The sequence below is a fragment of the Hippoglossus stenolepis genome, chromosome 9, assembly GCF_022539355.2.
Source record: "Hippoglossus stenolepis isolate QCI-W04-F060 chromosome 9, HSTE1.2, whole genome shotgun sequence".
Classification (NCBI taxonomy): Eukaryota; Metazoa; Chordata; class Actinopteri; order Pleuronectiformes; family Pleuronectidae; genus Hippoglossus; species Hippoglossus stenolepis.
Window position 1 is genome coordinate 17,303,494 of NC_061491.1, and position 18,050 is coordinate 17,321,543.

The 18,050-nt window shown below is 42.0% G+C and overlaps 1 protein-coding gene across 2 annotated transcripts in view; it reads left to right on the forward strand.

Moving 5' to 3' along the window:
• Window positions 1-18,050, forward strand: part of unc5ca (unc-5 netrin receptor Ca) — a 195,818-nt gene that overhangs the window by 92,766 nt on the left and 85,002 nt on the right. For both annotated transcript variants that reach the window (XM_035166060.2, XM_035166061.2), the window contains exon 2: window positions 4,096-4,332. In XM_035166060.2, the coding sequence (XP_035021951.1) occupies window positions 4,096-4,332 (237 nt within the window). The remainder of the gene's footprint in view (window positions 1-4,095; window positions 4,333-18,050) is intronic.

Below are 18,050 nucleotides of genomic sequence, written 5' to 3' on the forward strand. Positions count from 1 at the left end.
TAGCTCTGGATTCCTTAGATCCTTGGAAATGCTTGTGATGTTAGAGTTACATTTACTGTGTTAGTTTAGAATTATTGTTCAGTGCTTCTTAGGGCACTTGGTACTAGAGATACTTGATATATGCATTTTGTAATTAAGTCTAAGATAAGTATTAATTATCCACTATATCTTGCTATTTCACTTGGTATAAATAGTATCTCTGGAGTGAAAATGACAGTGTAATCCGACAGTTGAGCAAAACACTGACATGAGGATGTTCCTGATGTTCTTACCATCTATAATAGGGTTGGTTTCTGAAATCTGGTACCAATCAGACACCGCTTCCTACACAGCCGGTACCTACCAGACCGGATCACAAAACATATTTCGGTGCCTGGTTTCAGTGCCTGGGCTATGTTCTGAGATAGTTGCCCTGCTTACAGGCAACATAAAGATCACTGCACTGGCTCTGGTAGCACGTAACCGTAACCTAAAGTTAGCGAGTAGCTACTTCAAACTCGAGTCCACAAAACAAGAACATGCCTTAAGCTAAAGAGTCCAAATGTGTGGCTGTATTTCACGTGAAAGGATTCCGACACCGGGATGTGCAGCAAACGCCTGAGCATTATCTCAGAGCGGGAACCTGAGAGGCCGGGACTTAACAGCTGCCGTCGTTCTGAGCTAAATGTTAAAAGAAAAAAACGGTTTTGTCAATGTTTAGCACCGATATTGGAAAAAAACTAAATGACACCCAACCCTACCAATAACACTGTCAGGAGTCTTTGTTAGTTTTATGGTAAATGTATTGTAATTCTTATAGTGTAGTTCGGTGGTTGTCTCATACCCCCTTTCCGTCCCTCTCCCATTGATCCATCAATCTCTCAGTGCATTATGATAGATCGGCCCGCGTTGTCAGTGACACTCGAACATGATTGGTCACTTCTGATGACATCTTCCTTTACACATTTACAGATATTTATTGGTTGGGTTTGTAGGTTTTCTGAAGTGGGCCGGCCTGAAGGCATATAACGGAAGGGAATAAATGTGGTTTTTGCCCCCGCTACATATTTACTACATACCGTAAATCGAACCTGGACATTGGTCTGCAACAGCCATCCATTATTGATGACAGCATTCAGGCAAGACAGTTATGAGCCGGGCTGTTAGGATCAGTAATTCACTCTGTCAGGAGATCAGGGAAGAGAAGTGGGGGTAAAGAGGATGAGGAGCGAGAGAGGCTTAGGAACAAGAAGGAAGAGGAAACGGAGAAGGGGAAGCAGAAGAGAATGGAGAGGTGAAAGGAGAGGGCCACAGAAGCAGGGATGCTGTGGAGGGGAAAGGAAACAGTCGGCATTTGTGAGACAAAGCTTTTATTCATGGGAAATATTTCTCTCCCGCGCTCTCCCCCCCCCCTTCCCTCCACTCCACCCACCCTTTTCTCTGGCTATCATGTTTCTTGTGCCAATCAATAATTTATTGCTGTCGCTCCAGAGCAATGAACCCCCCCAGCTCTGAATGACAGATGAGGGTGAGAATGGCTGTTGGGGCAATGTGAAAAGCGGGAGGGGTAGCGGGGTGAAAAGCAGAGTGGCGGAGAAAGCAAAGTAACAAGAAATGTGCATCGAGGAAGAGGAGGCAGAGCCGCGAGTGAGAAACGAGACTGACAGAGCAGCGAGTGAACATGACGCCGGATAAATAACCCGGAGTGGGAGAAAATTTCCCACAGATAATGAAATTATGCAGTGGAAATGTCTTCCAATTTCCATACTCTCAGAGAACTAATTACAGAAGTACGAGAGAAAATGTCAGCTTTGTGACATCAAAGTGGGGATGCTGCCTCCTCATTTCCCCCCTATTCGTGTCTTGTTTTACCTAAGCTGCTTTTAGCTCCGAGCCCACGGCACGCTGCCGTTCTCCAAGAGGACTGCGACTACACACACAGTTAGTGAAGAGGAGTGGAAGATGGTGTTTCAGTGTGCGCACGCCTAGAAATGCACAATTTATGCAGTTGTTTTTGGTACATTCTGTTTGTTTTTGTAGGAGTGACAGTGTGTGACTGTAGCCGTGGCACATTAGGGGCTGAACCTTGAAGCTGTGCGTCAAAAAAAGTTTGTGTGTTCGAAATTTTCCCATGACTCACAACTCTCCAGGTGAAGCAGTTACACACGCACGCACACACGCACACACACACACACACACACACACACACACACACACACACACACACACACACACACACACACACACACACACACACACACACTCACTGCATTCACCCAACATGTAATTTCCTCCACTCCATCATCATACAGTTTCATTAAAGCTGTCCTTTTCCCTGTGTGTGTGTGTGTGTGTGTGTGTGTGTGTGTGTGTGTGTGTGTGTGTGTGTGTGTGTGTGTGCTTGTGTATGAACTTTATATATGTGTGCATGCGAATCTCGTCTATGGGAGAAGAAGAAAGAGAGGCCTCTTCCTCTCCCTCCCACCTGCTCTTGTAAGCCTCTGTGTTACGGTGACCTTGGCAACCCGGTGACAAAACATTCTTGGTGTCCCTTTTGATTAAGGCCTTGTGTGGGCGTGTAGTTTGGTCCGAGTGAAAAGCGAGTGGAGGAGCGGGAGCAGGATGGAGGAGAATGGAGTTACTGATGCCCTCAGGGTTGGCTGCTCGGTCTGTTCAGTTATTTCCTCCAGTCTGTCCGTGTGTCTGTCAGTACTGTCCTGGTTATTTCATTCTCTACTGTCCGAGCATAGTTTACACAACTTTTGCGAAAAAACTTCCAGAAAAATATTTGATTAAAATAGAGGGAGGACCTTTAAATTCACACCTAACAGATAGTGACGATGACTTCAGCAACATATTCATAAAGCTTGTCACAAGAATAGAAAACGATTTTGTTGGTTGAGTGTTTTCATTGAAGTTAACAAGGAATTTTTAGTTTACATATGTAGGTGCTCTTACATATTGGCATCTGCATACATTATCCAATATTTAGTGATATTTAAACTGTATGCAAAAAGAAAAGTGAAAAATTATGAATATATCCCAATTTCTGATATATCTATTTGAACTCGCTAAAATTCTCAATCGCTCCAAAAGACTGTACTCCTGTCATGTCCTCCTCATGGTTGTTTATATTTAGGTCAAAGACCCTGTATTTAAATCCCACTGTTTGAGATCTTTTGTTTTTTTCCAGTCTGTCTTTAGAGGTTTAAACTCTTATGAGGTAAATGTGTTTTGTAAAACGTTTTGCCTAAAGGAGTCTTAGCTGTGTAGTCTTTGTTTTCTGGGCATAAACTGGGCATTTTATGACTTAAGTTCTAAATGTTTATATGGGCACTTCTACATGGGCTGAACATGCCACTTTTATGCTCACGCTGTACAATCAGTTGACCGGCCACAACTTATGCAAGCACAGAATCCCTCAACAAACTTTATTCAAAAAAGAAAACCTCATGGTGATAAGAAGAGAGAGAACGGCTGTTTTTCTTGCAGAAAGTAAGAGACAGAAAAAGGTTTTTTTCCATCACAGCAGTCTCAGTCAAGACGACAGTTTTAGCTATAAATACTACTGCAATAATATTACAACAACCTCGATATAGTGTCTAACAGACCTTTTGACAGCAGACATGAAGCAGCCTGGAACTGCTCAATCTGCAAGACACCATTAGATCATCGATAATGAGGCAACCAGGCGTTGTGACCCTCCTCATATCTCCCCTTATCCCCGTCAATGTGTCTTTGTCCACACATGGACACAGCAATCAGTTGCTGATTAAAGGTGCATTTTATGGCTCAGTGGAAGAAAATTGTTCCCTGTCCAGGTCACTGGCTTGTGGCACGGCAGGTATTAGTGATCAGATGAGAACAGCAAATGTCTAGTGCACACTCGGTTCAGGGGAAAGCGTTAGACAATGCTGCTCACTGGTGTGAATCACAGAACAAGAATGAACGAAAAAAAGCTGCATATTTTCGCTGAACTCTCTTTGTACCCTGTTAGTCGTCGAAGTGAGTCGATAAAACAAAGACTGACTGAGCTGAGAACAGTGAAAAAAAAATCTCCACTGAACAACAGCGACTGCCGTGATTTGAACATTTCCCTTTTTCTTCTTCCCACAGTGAGAGACGAGGACGACTTCTTGAGTCTGAGCGAGCTCCCGGAGACCTTCCCCTCCGACCCGCCGGAGCCCTTACCTCACTTCCTGTTTGAGCCCGAGGAAGGCTACATTGTCAAGAACAAGCCCGTCAATCTTTACTGCAAAGCAACACCCGCCACACAGATTTACTTCAAGTGCAACAGTGAGTGGGTCCATCAGAAGGACCACACTGTGGAGGAGAGGGTGGACGAGAACTCAGGTGAGTGAAGTCTGGAGCACACACACGTGTATTTGCACAAATACACACAAATAGAAAGAAGAAAGGTCATAATGTTGAAAAATATTTTCTCTTTTTACTGGTGGTAAAAGAAAATCTTGTGTAACATCAAGTGCGGTCACAAGTTTTTTTTAAGAAACACATTTCAACTCAGAGGAAAAATAATTTCCTTTTTGTGTGAGAGTGCAGTGAATGCTGGAACATCCAAGAAGGATACAAAGAACTTGAATTGCACTTAGAAGACTCCATAGATCAGCCAAGGCCCAACAGTCCCCTCATGAAACCACTTTTAAATTCAATCGATCTGCACCAAATTGCACACACTCATAAATATCAGTCCCCTAAATATGCCTGGTTTTTCATCTAGATCCCAAAATTGTTCTCTGTGAAATCAAGGAAAGTGTTGAATTGTAAAGAAATTGGGAAAATGAATCTGCACCAAAATGTAATGGGTTCTTCCCTTGGCCAATCGGCATCCTGCCACCAAGTGCTGCAGCCATCGGCCCTGATGCTTTTGTGTAATCTTGTTAACAAGCAAAAAAAAAAAACACAAAAGAAAACCTGAACAAACGGACAATGGTAAAAACATAGCTTCTTTGGTGAAGATGACAAAAAAGGTATCATTAAAAAGATGGAGTAGGTGAAGCTACACACATACTGTGAGTGTATTTAATTTAATATGGATGTTAAATTTAAACAGCCAATGTTTTTTCCCAGCCTGTTAATCATAAATATTTCCCAGTGAGCAGACAATCTAAAATATACATTAACACGTGTGAAGTGCAGAGTTATTAATTTAAATCAGGTCCTTTTCTGACCTCTTTTCTGTCATAATTTTTATATGACTGACGATATAATTTTGCTCTCCGCTGATTGTCTGGTGCACCGTGAGCACACAGGTTAAATCCATTATTCAGATGTTGTGTTATTTGTGCAGAGAGCTAGGTCACATGTCAGACGTGTGTGTACACAGCTGTCCCGCTGGCAGCGCTGTGCTGAAACGTTCACAGGACAGTTTAATAGGATCCACAGTGATGTACTGGAGCGCGGCCAAAGTTCCACACTTGTCACTTGACAGCACATGGTATTACTCTGCTGGAGAGGTAATGATGAATCATGCTGCTGCTTTGGCAGGATGACAAAGATGTACACAGCCTGGTTTTTCTTAGACTTAAGGTGGACACGAGCTCGGCTTATGGGTCTCCACCTGCTTGTTAATGAGCCGGGGGTCCCCCACAAAGCCAGCGATTAAAACACAGGCTGAAAACAGTTTGAAAACTCCTGATATATGGTACCTGCCGAGTGCAATACACAGCAGGGTTCAGCAGCACAAATCAGTGTGCTGGCGGGAAGAAGTTTCTCTTATTGAGGGAGGTGAACAAAACACTCAGTACAAGTTTAATCTGCTCAGCCTTTGATGCCTGACGGTGTTTGTATTGAACACAATATTGAGGAAGCAGAACTTTTGATTTCCGTCTCAACTCAAGTTGACACGTTGACTTGCCCACTGAAGATTTCCCCTTGTAATACAAAGCAGACCCCGGAGCCAGAGAGTGTGTGTGTGTGTGTGTGTGTGTGTGTAAGTGCGTGCATGAGTGTGTTTGTTTGGTGTCCCGGTTGCTTAGTGGGTCGGCTGCAGTGTTAAACCCCAGACGGATACAGAACTGGCAGAGCAGTGATGTTTCCCCTGATTCAGCTGTCACACATAAACAGACGAGGCAGAGGAGTACGGATGCAAACAAAAACTGAAAGTAGTAAATCTGAGAAAAGGGAAACAACAGGTACACATATTGAAACATGTACACAGCTGCAAACAAAAGTTTCAACAGAGGAGAAAACAATGTTATAACATAGCTGTTGAAAGGTGGGTTTTATATCAGATGATCTTTCTCTTTATTTCTGATTACTTAAACATGTTTCCTTTGAGCAGTTTCATCCCCTGTTTTTCCTTTCCTGATTCATCTTTGCTCTCCCTGTTCTCTTTAGCATTTAGCTCATTGCTTCCTGTGACTTTGTTTTCATTTATCTTCATCCAAGTCTTTTTTTTTCCTTTTGAGTCATCACATATCTTGGCACAATTCCTTTGACTCCTAAGAACTTCTGTGTGCCCTGAGGAGGCTTTGCATTTCACAAAGAAACTAGAATGACACTCAGTAGAGTTCACTCCTCCACCAGGGTCCAACAGTCCCCGAATGAAACCACTTTTAAATTCACTAGATCTGGATTTTTATCTGGATCTGCACCAAATGGCTCATAAATATCAGTCCTCTTAACATGCCTGACTTTCTTTTATCAAGATCGAAATGAAAATATTCAAAAACATATTCAACTCGACATGTTAAGGAAGGTGAGAAAAAAAATAATCTGGATAAGGCCCTTGATCTGGATCCGAACTTTTCTGGGTTCTTTCCTAAACCCGTGAAGTTCCGTTCTTATCTGTACTGTAGTTTTTCCAAAATCCTGCTAGCAAACAAACGCAGGAAGAAACATAACTTTCATGCCGGAGGTAAAAAAAGAAAAAGTGTCCTCTTGGTCATTTATCTTCGAAGGCACAAACAATAGCTCACAAGTGCACATTATATTCACCAGTATAATTATCACCATCTCATCTTCCTCTTAGTCATGTAATCATGTCTGTTCATTCATGTGTCGGTCTCTCTGTCTCTGTCTCCTCTCCAACTATTTATACACTTCTTTCTTTCCCAGCCTTCTTTGGGGTTTCCAAGAGGCATTTATATGACAGAGTGGCTTGATTAATGTGAACGTAACCCGGTCCTCAATTTAAGGTTTCTGAGGTTACAGGCTGACGAATGTGTATCTACAAAAAGCATCCATTGTCTTCCCCCCCCTCTCACTTCTCACTCCCTTCATTCTTTTTTCTCCCAATCTTTCCTCCTACCTCCGTGTTTCATTACTGACATAATGTGCAGCTGCTAGTCATTTATTACTCTCCCATCAGCCGTTCATTTGCGAGCAGCTGGATTCCAGACAGTGGGATATTGAGGGGAAACTCTGTTCAATTACGATGCGTGGATTTAGGCTCTTTCGCTGCATGCGTCGGACACCGACCGGTCTTTCAAGGATCAATACCACCCAGTCAGCCTTATAACAATCAGTGTGTTTGAAACATCCAGTCCAATTTATTTTGACGTTAGTTTCCGTGGATTTCTGACACCCATTAACCAATTATATCTCTTTTTTCTACTAAACCTAAATTCATAACTTTCACTTTAGAGTTATCTCTCAGAGTGTTCCTGCCTGTTGAAATAACCCTCAGCCCCAGTTACTACATGGATTTGGTTTTTAATTTCTGAACTGCTCGAGATATGCTTCAATCTATGCCTAATTTATCTTGTACAAAGCCATCATAATGTCGCTTTAATAAAAAATTGATTGACTTGCTTTTGTAGTGCTCCAGGACACTCCATCTTTCAAGCACATCATAATCCAAGCAGATATGGGCATAAATGTGTAATGAATAAATCAGTAAACTCGGCACATTATGCAATATCACGATTACTGCAGTTAACACATTTTCTCTTTACTTTCTTGTTTTACTTATTCATAATGCACAAAGACGGCTGAAACTGTTTTGATGTGTGTTTTTCTCCATCTGTTAAAAAAAACGAACAAAAAATAATTCAAACTTGGATGAAAATATAATAAGACTTGCATGTTGGGTTGCAGCAGTGTCCTGTTTTCACAGTATATTATAATGTTAAAAGTAATGGCAATCGTGACTTTTTGCTTATTATCTGTATTGGACAAAAAATACAACTGCATCTCTCCTGAGGAAGGAAGGAAGACTGATAATCTCCATCCCTCCAAAAAAACTAAGTGAGCAGCAGTGTGGAATCAGTCTGGATATCCCAAAACTAAACGGTGGGGTTGTCCTGGAGGACGGATATCCAGTCTGCAGAAAGTGGCTGCCAAAAAGAGGGAGAACTTCAAAAGCCTGGTGTCCCCGTTTATAACTTTAATCCCTGACGAGAACACTTGTAAACATTTAAATGTCAACCTTAAAACATCAAAATGAATCCCAACGTCACAGCTACATCTCTGTTGTCTGTCTGTCTGTTCACTGACTTCTGACTGACAAACACACACCGACCTCGATACAACCCCTTACAGAAACATACAAACTTCCCCAACTGACATCAGTGAGCGTGGGTGAGTTTAAGGTTCAGACAGGATGCGTCTCGACTCTTTCATGCACCTGACGTACACTAGAATGTTTTTTGATCATCTTTTATTATCGTCCTTGGGACAATTTCTTAGTATTTTCTGAAATTTTACAAACCAAGCATTGAATTTCAATAATCAACCGATTAATCTATAAAGAAAATAATCTTTAGTTGCAGTTGAATACTAAATACTGCAGAAAGTTTTACCTCCACCAACAACAACAGTTAAATCCTACTATTACATTAATGCATGTGTAATAATAATCTAATGATATATAATAGTTACAAATCGCTGGGGTCATTTTCTGTCTTTAATACTTTAAGCAGATTATTCGTACTTAAACTTAAATAAAGGATATGAATACTTCCTCCTCTCACATGTTCGAATAAAACCCCTCTTCTGTTCTCGTTCCTTGAAGGGCCTGTAAACTTGGCAGCTTGATACCGTGAAACCACGATGTTTTCTGAAACGTTATCACACTGTGACACTCTGTCGCTGCTCCTGTGAAAAGCGTACGGGTCACCTTGGAACAAAACACAGAGATTATAAAATATTGAATACAAGATGTGTATTATGCAACATGTGAATCACATAAAGAGCAACTGTAGGGGCTGTGGTGGGTGAATGCAGTGTGTGTGTGTGTGTGTGTGTGTGTGTGCATGTGTGCGTGTGTGCGTGTGTGTGTGTGTGTGTGTGCGCACTGTTTATGTGTTTATCTGTGTGAAAACCTAAACTCTGTAAGCTGTTTTCTCCTCTTTCTTTCCTGCTGTTTCACAGAAACAGCTAGCAGCTATGGCCCCCATGCTGTTTTTATTATCTCTGTCTTCTCACTCACTCCCTCCCTCTATGTCCAATCCTTTCTCTCTCGTTCCCCCCTCTTTTTTCCCTTTCTTTTCTCTTCCTGTCTCTTTGCTCCATGCTGTCTTTTGCTTTACCCTAATTTCCACCATCTGAAATCGAAGTGAGCAGAGGCAGATAAAACCTTAGCTTGCGGAGGCAGGGGAGAGAGGTAGGGGATGATGGAGGGATGCTGATGGAGGCTACCTTCCAGAGGTCTGGATAGGCCAACCCATATCGGGGGGTCACACTGAGGGGAAAGAGGATATGAATCCTGCTGTGCCGTTTTCTTCCAGTTCCTTGCTCACTCCAGCTCCTTCCTCCTCCCTGTGTCTCTCATCCTTTTTTTTGTTGCAGTAGAGGGAAAGTCAGCTTAAGTGCTGAAACACAGTGTTCGTTTGATCCCTGGGATCAAGATGAAAGAAAACAAAAGCTAAGATGTACAAAGAAAAGTTAGAGCATCAATGAGGCAAGCATGAAAGTTTGTGCCAAACAGCTTTGTATGCAATGTCTTGCACTGAAATACATTTTCTAAGGTTGGTCTTGTCAAAGAGAATCATAAAAACCTCATAGGATGGAAAAGCAAAGAAAACAAACTCGAATTGAGTTATTTAATGGGAGCAAGGATGAAGTAAAGAACATTTTATGAAAAGAGTAATGTGGAGAGAAGGTTAAAATACGAGACATTTTTAATGTGATATATTTTTTTTATTATGAGATACAGAGTTCATACATAATGTTTGGATGTCCAACTCTTTTTTTGACATTTAAGACACATTTAACTTATATGGCTATCTTAGCTTGTATCCAGATCAGTCCAGCATAGGCAGTTATTTTGTTAACCCCCAACAAAACTCGTCGGCCCACAAACCCGCGGCCAGTGTAACCCAAGCTTGTCCTCGACTATGAAGGTAATTGTTGCTGAAACTGGGTCAGAGGTAAATCCAGTAAACTGCCTCTTCTGTGCAACTCTATCCACTTTAAAGTCCACGTCAATATGGGACAAGTGAGCATTGACCGCAAATGTAATCCCTCACCTCACTAACTCACATATCACTCCACCAGACGTCCACACTTGCTACAACAAGTTCTTCTTTTAACACGAGACTTAAGCCATACACATTAAATAATGATCACAATTGTTTGATTTATTGGATTGGCATCTAGTAACAGCTGATAGTCAAACCCAGGTATGACTTTCAGGACTAGAATGGTGGGAGTGGTCGTCATCATTGCTGAAAAACATTTCATTATCATAAATGTTTCTACCTTTTCCTGCAGTGAAAAGTCAAAGTGTGACGAAGCCCTTTTGTGCTTATAATTTTGAGCCAAATTATTTATATGGAGAACAAGATACAGAATCCCCGCCTCAAGTCCAATCATATGAAACTCTGACATGCAAAATGGAGAGGCTCTGAAATGTCTTCACATTGGGGAAATACTGATCTTGGTTATGAAATTATATGAAGAATTAATGCGGCGCTGCAGAGAGGGACCCGAACCAGCATCAACAGACTGTGGTGATAATGAAGTAATGCAGTAACACCCATTAAAGATCAAAATAGAATCTCCCCCCTGTTTAATCTCTGTTTAAAAGTCTTAATAAAAAGTGACACCCCCCAAGGAAGTGTAACGGACGTCTTGTTTTCGATGTAATGAATGGGAAGTGAATCTTCATGTGAGCATCCTGACGGCTCCATGAACGACTACATGTCTTCACATGGAGCCTCATCTGGAGGCTGGGAAAACCAGGTGAAGGTCACAGGCAAGGATCAGGGTTGGGTAGTGCGGAGGGGGCAGCAGGGCGGTCGAGGGGTCACTCGGGGTTCGATACCAGCTGTGGAGAACAGGTGCGATTCCCTAAGCAGCTCCACTGCATGTCACAGTTTTAAGTGTCCACGGCGTCCAGCCCTTGACTGAACCTCGGCCAAAGCAGGTAACGATCTAAAAATATATAAGACAACACGCCTTCCCCTTGACAGGAAATTCAATACAGCAGCATGGACATTTGCTGAAACATATTAACCATATCTCCATCTGAATTAATGCGACTTAAGGTGAGCGGCGGCAGATTGCATATTTTGTTGTGAAGGGCATTTCCAGTGTTTGCTTAAGCAACGTGCGTGCGACCCCAGTAGATCTCCATTAGCTGTGAAGTGTGCTAATGACATATTGTGTACTAGGTTACTTACTTTGTCTCCATTAGCCAAAGTGTGAATGGTTATTAGTCTGCCAGCAGTGACCTGTGACTCCACATCTACACACACACATACACACACACCAGGATGTTGGCACACAATGTATTGGCTCGGGTGATTTGTGACCTCTTTCCCTCCTTTGCTGCCATCTCACTCGTATTGATTTCTTCTCGTCTTGTCCTACAGCTCTCCCTCTTTCTCTCCCTCCTATAGTGTTTCTCTCCTCTCCTCCCTCTGTCTAGCTTCACTCCCGTTCTCATCTCCCTCCTTTCCCTTTTGCTCTGCCACCTTTTTGTTGTCCTCCTCGTAGGTTCCCTCTCCTCTCTCTGACTCTTACGTTGAGATCTCAGTTATTGACAAGCATCAAGATTTTTTAAAGGTCAATAAGCTTCTGTGTCAGTGACTCCTGATACAGCTGTGCATTTCTGTCTATATCAATTTGTAAATACATCTGTGTTACATATATTGTAAGTGTTAAAAGTAATGCTCCGCTGTGGGGGACATTTTGTTTATCTGAAAATGAACTCCTGCTTTGTTTTGTTAGTTCGCCTCGTCCTTGTCTGTGTTTGTGGGAAACTGTTTGAGTTAGTTTTGCCGTTCCCTGTGGGCTTCCTCTTGTGTCCTGGAATGTCCTGGTTCACTGCCTCTTCAGTGCTACTGGAGGACACGCATGTGCACGCTCAATGACATTCACATGTGGACGCGCGCACACAGAGACACACTTTTAAACGTAAACCAGCGGGGACTGTGGAGATCAGTCAATGTCAGTGTGGAGGCCATTAAGAGAGCGCACGCACATACACACATGCATGTGTACACATACACACAAACACCCACAGTACGTGCGTGTGTTGTGAGTTTTCAATTGGTCACAGACCAGTGACTGTTCTGTCGATGTCCTGGATGATTTCCCTCAGTAGGACTCAGTCAGCCCCTGATCTCTCCCTTACTCACACCCTTCTGTTGTCATCTCACCTTTTCATTTCCCCCTTTTCTTATAATATTCATATAATTGTTATTTAACAGAGAGTTTTCAGGTCATGAAACATCCAATGACTTAATGGGCTTAGCTGCAGGATTGTGTGATTTTGCACATTTACTAAGGCCATTGCTACAATCGCTCAATGTTGTGCTTCTACACACTAATATATTTGGATTATAGCTTAAACACTCTGATCCTAATAGAACATGGCAGCGACAGATATCCTCTCATTTAGTGTTTCGATGGCGGCGTAGAACTGAATCCCCCATGTCTCCATACATGTTAATGCAGATCTAATAGGTCGTTAAGTTGATGGAGCCATCAGCATGCATCGCATTCGCAGATCTCAAAGGTTGTGACGGTGGCGAGGTTGCATTACTCACTATAGGAGGTTTATGGTGAAGCCGCATTATTACCTGTGGGGAAATGTGTGTGTTCGCTTGCAGCAAATCCACATTAGGTCTTAATACCTGTCAGCGTCCACTGAGCTGCTCCCCAAACAGCAGGACAAACATGTGCCAACCAAATAGCTCATCTACACACGGGAGAGAAATCAAACTTAAAATGTTATTCAGTGGCTCTGAAGCAGTTCAAAGAAACTTTGTTGCAGGTATGATCGTGTTTTTTCCTTTCCAACCCCAGGCTGTATTTATTTTGACCTCGTGTCTTTGTCTTTTGTAAGACTCCCTCCCTCTGTGGCACTGATGAAATAATAATACTCACTGTTGACTTTTTTCTGTATCCTCTGTTTCTTTCCCCTAAAGGCCTGTCGGTTTGACCTGTCACTGATCACATTTAAACACCACAAAGCTTTAGAGTGCTTTCTCTCCCCCTTGCTCCCTTATCTCTTTCCTTTTCCGAACCATTTAGCTTCAAAACCCCCAGTCTCTGTTTTCATGTCTGGCCCTGACTCACTGGCTTCCCTCTGAATGTAAATTCTCCTCAGCTTTTTTGTCTCGACTGCAACAGGGGGGACCATCCCTTTGAAAGAAAAATGTCTGTGACCGACTGACTATAGTCAATGGTCAGCTGAATGACGTGTGGCTGACAAAGTCACACCACCGGTCGTCCGGCCAAGTGTTTAAGTCTCAGAACAAAATTGATATTCCATCAACAGGGAGTTTACAGGCATCGTTGCCAACTTAGTGTCTTTCTATGCTGGATTCATTGACTTCTCAGACCCCCTCACTGTCGGGTTCTAGCATCCAGCGACTGTTCTGAAACTTTCAGTGGAAGACGGTCACCAGTGTCGCCCTTTGAGCTCAACGTTGGGAATTTCCTCTGCAGGCACAGCTCTATAGAACTGTCTTTCAACTGTCCGCACGGTGGAGAGGAATGAGCTTTTAAAAGTAAACCAAGCTTAAATCACAGAACAGTCATTGTCTCTAACTGACGTGTACAGTGAATGACCTCGACGACATTGTACTTGTAACATCTGGATTTTAGCAGTGCACAGACGCAGTGTGAAAACGGTTTGGTGACGGCTGGTTAACATGTTATCTGAACGGGTCGGGATTCAATCACTATCTCATATACTCGCTCTCTTGTCTGACAACAGTTAAAAAAAAGCACGTCACTGAGAACAGAGCCTCGGCTGTATGTAGATACTGCATATGTGAGCACAGTGTGTAGGAGTGAAGCAAGAAGATAAAAGACTGAAACTGGCACCAGGGAGAATGTAAATATGACACGATCGTGACCTGAATATGCTAATCAGCGTTTTGCACAGGCTATAGCTACTTCCCATTGGAAGTAGTTTTATTATAATCGCAACCGTTTTCATCTTCGCTCCCCAGCTTTTCACACTGAAAACAATCCAGCCTTTCACTTTCTATTTCTATCAACCCTTTTGGTTGTGATAGCTGTTCACGGCTTATGGCAAAGGACATGAGGTGTCCGGTCACAATGTACCTGTATATTAATACAAATAATGAATGCTGAACCGTGTGTTAATTATTGCATCCTATGCTTCACACATCACAGTGAGGTTATGAGCACTACGACAACACACAGACATAAAGTTGTATATTAGTTGCACATCTCTACTCTGCAACTTGTCCTAATTATATACTTTTGTGCATGTTTTCTCCCAGTTGCCATTTGTCAAATCCTAAAGTCTGGACAGAACACGTTCTCCCACTGCTGCACATTCACTCCGCAGCTGCCAAGCAAACTTTGTTATGAGAGGTGACGCTCCGCGAATAAAAGCAGTTTCTGAGGGTTGAGGGTATTTCTGTGATTGATAGAAATGTTCGTGACTGTATCTACTTGTCTGGATACTTGTCTTCCTTTTTTCATCTCCTCCTTTTCTTCCCCCCCCCCTGACAGTAGTGGTTTTGTTGATAGGAAACACTGTCAAGCTATAGAGACCCAGTTTCCATGCTTGTCTGCCCATAATAAAATGACGTGAATTCTCCGAGCTCTGTATCTAAACAAAATAAGAAACAGGGTGATGTGGGACTTTTTAAACCTCGTGTAAATCAGCCTCTTTCTGACCCAGCAACATTTGCTTTTGGAGATTTGCATCAGGAAACAATGGGAACTACTGGCACTTCACTGTTTTCCACAGATCCAGTGACATCTGTCTTTTATCTGTGTCTATTCCCACTTTGTGACATGTTTTCTCTATTGACATCAAACTGAAGGAAAACAAGGGAATCTCTTTTATGCTGGATGCAGTTTGTGAGCTGCTTCAGATTTGTGGTGTCAAAGCATTGGCATATTTCTCTACAATAATTTTAGTCCCCAGCTGACACACAGATGAAACTATAGGATGAAACAATATGTTGATATCCGTGACACCCCTTCCAGCATCAGGTGTCAACACAAGAAACATGTCATATATCTCTGGAAAGGAAGAAAAGTGAATGTTGCATCAATAACCACAAACAGTAGTGAGACAGTATTTTCCCCCAAAATGTCATTGTGACCTAGATTTGTTTTCTGCTTAGCTTTTTTCTAGTTAGATAATTGGAACAAAGTATTATTATTGTATCACTTTCAGCTTAAGACTTATTATAATATAATACTCTGGATTCAGGTAAATCAGCAATAAGACTGGTTTTTAATTTCATCCTGACCCCACACTGCTTCTATGTCAAAATCTGGTTCTTTGTCTTTTTATTTTGAGTTTTTACCTTCAGCCTCACAGGGAAACCGAGCACATTTAATCCTTACATTGAAGTTACCCACAGTGTATGTCCTATCTTTGTTTAGTTTTTTTTATGTGATCCATGTGTTGCCATCTGCTTGTTGGAATCCTCCATGTTTCTCTAAATACTGTACAATGCTCTACTGGCTTCACTCACCTCCAAACAAATGAATCTCCTCTCCATTTAAAGCCGACAAAAATAAAAAATATACTGTTTGATACCGATACAATTTTATTTTTATAATAAGGAGTTTATTTTTACATGTGCAAATATTAACATAAACAATAGAAGATGAGGTTTCACACATCATCACACACCTGCAGCTGCTGTGAGCAGACTAACACACAATCCAACATATACCAACAGGCCTACACAGTGTTTTCCATTAATTACCTCGGTATAACATCCTGCTTCAGCTGTGTGTGTGTGTCTGTGACGGGGATGCAGCTCTCAGCAGGCGGAGAGACCTCAGTATAACACCTGCACTGTCTTGTCACTCTGCAGTAAATTGTGTGCATGTTCAGTGGGAAATCACAATAATCAGGCCTCATAAACAGGCCAGGCCTTCAGTCCTCAGCACAGCAGATAGTGTGTTTTTATTTATTTATCAAGAAATGGCAACATGTCCACACGCTGTGGAGTTGAGGGCTGGTAACAGTAATACCTGAAAAAACATACTTTTCAACTGTTAGCATCACTTGGTCAAAATTCATATGGTTGGTTAAAGATATAATATGTAACAATTATTCATTAATATGTCTAAAGCAAAGAGGACTTTTGTTGTATAATTGTGTTTTTACATTATCAAAAACGTTTCCAATAATGTTTAAACCTAGAGAAATCCCCAAGGTAGCAGGAGGTTTCATTTCAGTCCGTCTTAGCTTTGTCTAAAACTGTGATACATTACCTCATCTGTGAACATGATCCCATGCTGCTTCACGACACCGTCAAACCAGGTCTCTTGTTCTTGTTCTGATTGAGAGACCCCAAGTGGCAGAAGTTGCATATTCAACGTTAATTATGAACATCTCTAGTGTAAATACATATACAGATGAACTGTAAATCTCATTACCTGCTTTTGTAGTTGTTTATTATTAGGTTAAGATCATTAGCATCCAGAGATCAGCTCACTGTTGATAAATCATGTTTTTTTACATAATAATCCTGAAGATGAGCCAATCTACATCTTTTAACTTACGAGTGGAGACTTTATTTAGCTTTCTGAGTTTTTGGGTCAGCTGCACTTTCACTGGATCCAATTCCAAACAAGGTGAAATATTAAATAGCCTGAATTTTTAAGAGCAAGGACGAGGTGTCAACCTTGGATTACATTGACTAAGGAGCACTACAAAGTTGCTTTAAAACTTACCAGGCGTCCTCAGTCCTGTGCCTGGAGGAAGGAGCCTCGTACCCAATGCAATTCAGCCTTTCACTCAGAATAGCTTCTGTGCAGCCACTGTCCCACAGGCTCCGGTATTATTCTCTGAGCAATGGTGCAGAGCAGGCGAGGTGAGGCCACCGACTAATATCGGTGGATCTGACTGTTCTCCGGAATTGGCTCCATCCTTTCTGTCTTACCTTGAGATTTCTATTGGACTTATTTGTCATCTTTTATGTACTGGATGAGGAAAAAGTAATATTTGATTCTGAGTTTTGATAAATGTCGCACCTTACAAAAATCCTTCTCTTGTGATTTTGTTTATTCCAAAAGATTCACAGTGTAGCTGTATACATTCTGCCCAAACCTTCCCACTGATTCAACATTAGTGTTTTGCTTCTATTTTGGCTTAAGAAGCCGCACAGGCAGTGATGCAAAGCTCTGAATGTACATCTGTATTTTTCTTTATGACTTCACTCGTCACTTGCTCCCCACCTCTCCCTGCGCTCCCAGATCCCATGTTCCAGTCTGTATTCCATAACTAGCTGTCTGCCTCATTTGAACCACTGACTTTAATTGGCTTACTTTCCTCATTACTTCAGCAGCAGTGTTCTCCCTGGTCTCCACCTCCTCCCTTTCGCTTTGTTACCCTTTTGTTCCCATGCTGTGTTTTTTTTCCCGTTCCCTGCAACTGCCTGCCCACCAGTTGTCTCAGCTTTAGTCCTGGTTTGCTTGTGGGTTATAATTGCCTCTTTATCTGCCATTTTCTTAGCCTCCACCTTCCTTGCCGTGTCCCTTTTGCTCTTTCATTTAAACTGAGAAACTATAACAGCTTCCCTTTATTGCTAGTATGCTTGCGTTCTGATATTCACACTAGTTTTTATGCTGCTTTTGCTCTTTGCCCTTGTAGCTCTCTGCCCCTCGCTGTCTTTTATCACTTGTTGTGCCAACAGCACCTTCCACAAGCT